The sequence below is a fragment of the Epinephelus lanceolatus genome, chromosome 16 (genome assembly GCF_041903045.1).
Source record: "Epinephelus lanceolatus isolate andai-2023 chromosome 16, ASM4190304v1, whole genome shotgun sequence".
Classification (NCBI taxonomy): domain Eukaryota; kingdom Metazoa; phylum Chordata; class Actinopteri; order Perciformes; family Serranidae; genus Epinephelus; species Epinephelus lanceolatus.
In genome coordinates this window covers 1384081-1388108 of record NC_135749.1, presented here as the reverse complement: position 1 = coordinate 1388108, position 4028 = coordinate 1384081, and the positions used below count along the sequence as shown (strand labels likewise).

The following is a 4028-nucleotide window of genomic DNA, read 5'->3' as shown; positions in this document are numbered from 1 at the left end:
CAAACCATGAAGACGTGAATAACATGAGGGACAAGAGACACCAACATCAAATGCAGATAATGTGACAATGAAAAGGAGAAACACACAGGAGAAGGAGGGTGTTAACGAGGGACAAGTGACACCAAGGCTAATAAGGAACAGGTGAAACAAATCAGGACACAGCAGGAAAACACAAAGGCAAGAATCAACACAAAACATGACACATGTGGGGAGAGGCTCAAAGTAAAATAGAAAGCAAACAACAGATATAAACCAGGGAACATGGTTAGATATCAAAAAGTTGTGGTAAATCAATGTGAAAATGTTCCATAACAAAACTTCTAAATAATAATAGAAAATCAAAAAAGAACAGACTACCATATCAATATGCAAATATGTGAGGTAACGCTGTCAGCCAAAGTAAACAGCCTGATATGTTGAGGACAGCTCCAGTTGACTGACTCTGTGTGTTTGCATATGTGTCCTGCCTCTCTGCTCCCAGCCGTTAAGAGGCCAGTGTTGATCAGTGGCTGTCCAGGCCTTTCACAGCCACTGACACGCCGGCAGCACAATGATGATGTCACTGATTCTACTGCTGGCCACCCTGGGGCTCCTTGTTCAGGGTGAGACTCTCTTCTGTCTGAAAACTTTGCTTCAGGATGCAACCAGGTTCACCACAATGATGTTCTGCTCTGATGGAGAAACACTGAAACAAGCAGCATTTACCTTCTTCCATCTATTCTCCATGTTAAAGAAATGAGACTCTTCTGTTTGGATGTCGATCATCTTTCTCCAAGCTGGATCTGTCTCAATAACCCTTCTCCTCTTTCTCATGTTTTCAGATTCATCAGGAGAAACCATCCTGACTCAGTCTCCTGGATCTCAGTCTGTTGCTCCAGGACAAACTGTCTCCATCACGTGTAAAACCAGCACAAGTGTAAATAACTGGCTCCACTGGTACCTTCAGAAACCTGGAGAAGCTCCTAAACTCCTGATTTATTCAGCTACAACTCGTCAGTCTGGAGTTTCAGATCGTTTTAGTGGAAGTGGATCTGGGACTGACTTCACTCTGACCATCAGAGGAGTTCAGGCTGAAGATTCAGGAGTTTACTACTGTCAGCAGAGTTACAGCTACCCATTCACACAGTGATACAACGTCGTACAAAAACCTCCCTCAGCTGGAGAGGAACTGATCTGACTCAACAGCTGCACTGAAACTAAAACAACACAAGTTTTACTCGGAACAAAAAATGCAGTGAAATATAATTCACTGAGAACATTTATAATCTAAATATACTGTATATAAAACACTATGTATAGTTTATTTATTCAGGCTTTTAACATTCTGCTGCACATCAAAGCTAAACTCTGTTGAAGAATGATTTAATGATTCATAATAGAATAATAATAATTTAATTCATAGAGTATGATAACACATGAATGTATGAATGTAAATATTATATATTTTAAATCTTACCATTTTTCATTGGATCTTTAAGGAACTAATTTTTTAAATAGTTAACAACACTTGATATCAACGTTTTGTCATGTTGTACAATTACTTATGTGTCCAACATATTTGAGCCATTTTGTGTGTTTTGCATTCCAACAAAAATATGTATTTTATAGATTACACCAAAAAACTATTTATGGAGTATGTAAATCAGTCACATTTTAATTCTGTTCTTTTGTCATCTCTTTATTTCTCTTTGTGGTTCTTCAGCAGAAACAGGATGTAAATATTTCCCAGTTTAAATTTGTAGATCAAACTCATTTTATTTCTCTCTATGCAGACGATATACTGCTATTTATTTCAGATTTAACAAACACTTTTCAGACTTTTGTAGATTAATTCAAATAATAATGCATGTTCTTTGGAGACACCTGAAGTAATTACAATATTACAGTCCTTACTATAAAGACACTTCAGTAATGAGAGCTGATTGGATGATTTATCATTGAAATGTTCCTACCATGGGTTTTGTTCCAAAGGTTTATTATTACAGACAAATCTGTGATGACTATAGCAGAATAAGTTTTACAGTCATGAAGGCATTCATATCCATTGTGACAACAGATGATGGACTTATACTACTACCATCACTGTTTGTACTAATCAAACAATAATGAGGAGTTTTGTCTGATTTTATGAACTCTTAAAATGTTCAGTAAAAATAGACCTATATCATATATTCTGAAACTTTCTTTCTGAATTCATCACAGAAAACTTACAGGATCTTTATCAGCTTATTTTTCCTCTGGATTTAATAAAGTTACTCTTACTATGAAGAGAAAATCATTCAGACACTTTGAGAATAATAAAGATGAAAACAAGTGATTTGATGAACACGTCTTTATTATGTGGAAACAGTGAAATAATATTGAAACATTGCAACAAGCTGGTAAATATTGCTATTGAAAAATGTCAAATGAAAGACAGAGATAGTTCCAGAGTGCAGAGTGAGAGCAGTAGCAGAGTAAAACCAGTAGCAGAGTCCCAGTGAGTCAGGTCAGGACTGGGAACACTGGTCTCTCCTCAGTGTCTCTGAGAGCGGAGTCTGGGAGCCCTGGGTGGCCTCACAGGTCACAGAGCCCACCTTCCCCCACTGGTCTGCAGGGAGCCTCAGGGTGCTGCTCCAGCTGTAGTGGCCGTCCTTCTCCAGCACCCCGGGGCTCCTGCTCTCCTCCCAGCTGCTGCTGCTGCTGCTGCTGCTGCCGTCCACCTTCCAGGCCAGACTCCAGTCTGAGGGGAAGCCCTTGTTGGCCAGGCACATGAGCGTGGCCTTCCCCTGCTGCAGCTCCTCTCTGGAGGGGGGCAGCACCGTCAGGGTGGGACGGACATCACCTAGGAGACACCAATCAGCTTAGAGGACAGGGACCACACAGCTGTCAATCAAACACCAGACACTTGGACACCTTTACTGTGTGAGAGCGGATTTTCTCCTTGAAGGAGTTTCTGTCAGATGCTTTTTCTGCTCCACCAGTCACTCACTCACTCACACATTGTTTCACTTCCCTTTCAGAAACCTCTCATGCATATCAGCACAGAAAGAGTCCTCATATGACCTGAGAGATATCAAACTACACTGGAAATAAAAGAATCACAGCTTCATTATCAACACTGAATATATTTTCACTCATATATTCTTTAGTTCAAAGTCCTGGTACATTTATACAAACATATTTACTGTCCAAACTCTCAACAGGACAAAAGTCAATCAGATCCACTGTTAAAGGACATTATCAGCCAAAATAACTCACCACCAAATTTAAATTGTTCATCAGACAGATTGAAAAACACAAATAGCATCAGAGAAAAGTCAACATTATTTCAAACTGAGGTTAAAAGACAAATTGAGCCATTTTACAAGATGAGAGATTTGGCAGCATTTCTGCTTCATTCTCAGGGCTTTAAATCATTTCAACTCAACTTCAAAACAGTTTTAAAGGCTGAATTTAAAACATGTATAAAGTACGAGTGTTGTTCTCTAATCTTTCCTACAGTTTAAGTTGTTCACATTTCACAAATTCAACTGAATGTTTAAAGAGAAGTTCAGTAAAAGTGCTTTGAGTTCAACTTCAAGGTTAAAGAGGAGAAATGAACAATGAAAGTGATTTAGATCAGTCCAATGGAAACTTATATCTACTACAAATATTCAGACACTGAAATTAAAACCTTAAGTGATTTAATATTTGTGCAGAAACTTACTTCCAACATCCAGTCTGGTTCCTCCACCGAACGTGTACCACAGTGATACAAACTGTTTTGAGTCGTCGTACAAAAACCTCTGACTGTACAGAGACACGGCTCTCTGACTTTGTCTGACAAAACTTCAACTACAAGTCCTCAAATTCCAACTTTAATCTAAAAATTGAAACACATGACTCTCTGCTCCACTGAGTTATTATGGTAGTTATATTTATCATTTCATTTGAAAAACAAAGTGAACTTTGTTTGATACACAACAGCTGGCCAAGAATTACAAGTTGAAATGTAAAACCACCAATTTCATTTTCTTGACAAGTAACAGACGCAAAAAAGAAAATGT

At 38.5% G+C, this 4028-nt stretch overlaps 1 pseudogene and 1 gene segment (V, D, J or C); one reads left to right on the top strand and one right to left on the bottom strand.

The window, feature by feature from the left end:
• The first annotated feature begins 406 nt into the window (after positions 1–406).
• LOC144467353 (immunoglobulin kappa variable 3-15-like) lies at positions 407–2317 on the top strand. The segment is given in 2 exon segments: positions 407–602; positions 822–2317. Coding segments are annotated over 2 exon segments (360 nt in total).
• Positions 2315–3781, bottom strand: LOC144467362 (Ig kappa-b4 chain C region pseudogene; annotated as a pseudogene). Its single transcript, XR_013493605.1, has 2 exons — positions 3689–3781; positions 2315–2824 (listed from the first exon to the last, which is right to left on the bottom strand). The product of XR_013493605.1 is annotated as an Ig kappa-b4 chain C region pseudogene (transcript).
• Positions 3782–4028: the final 247 nt, after the last annotated feature.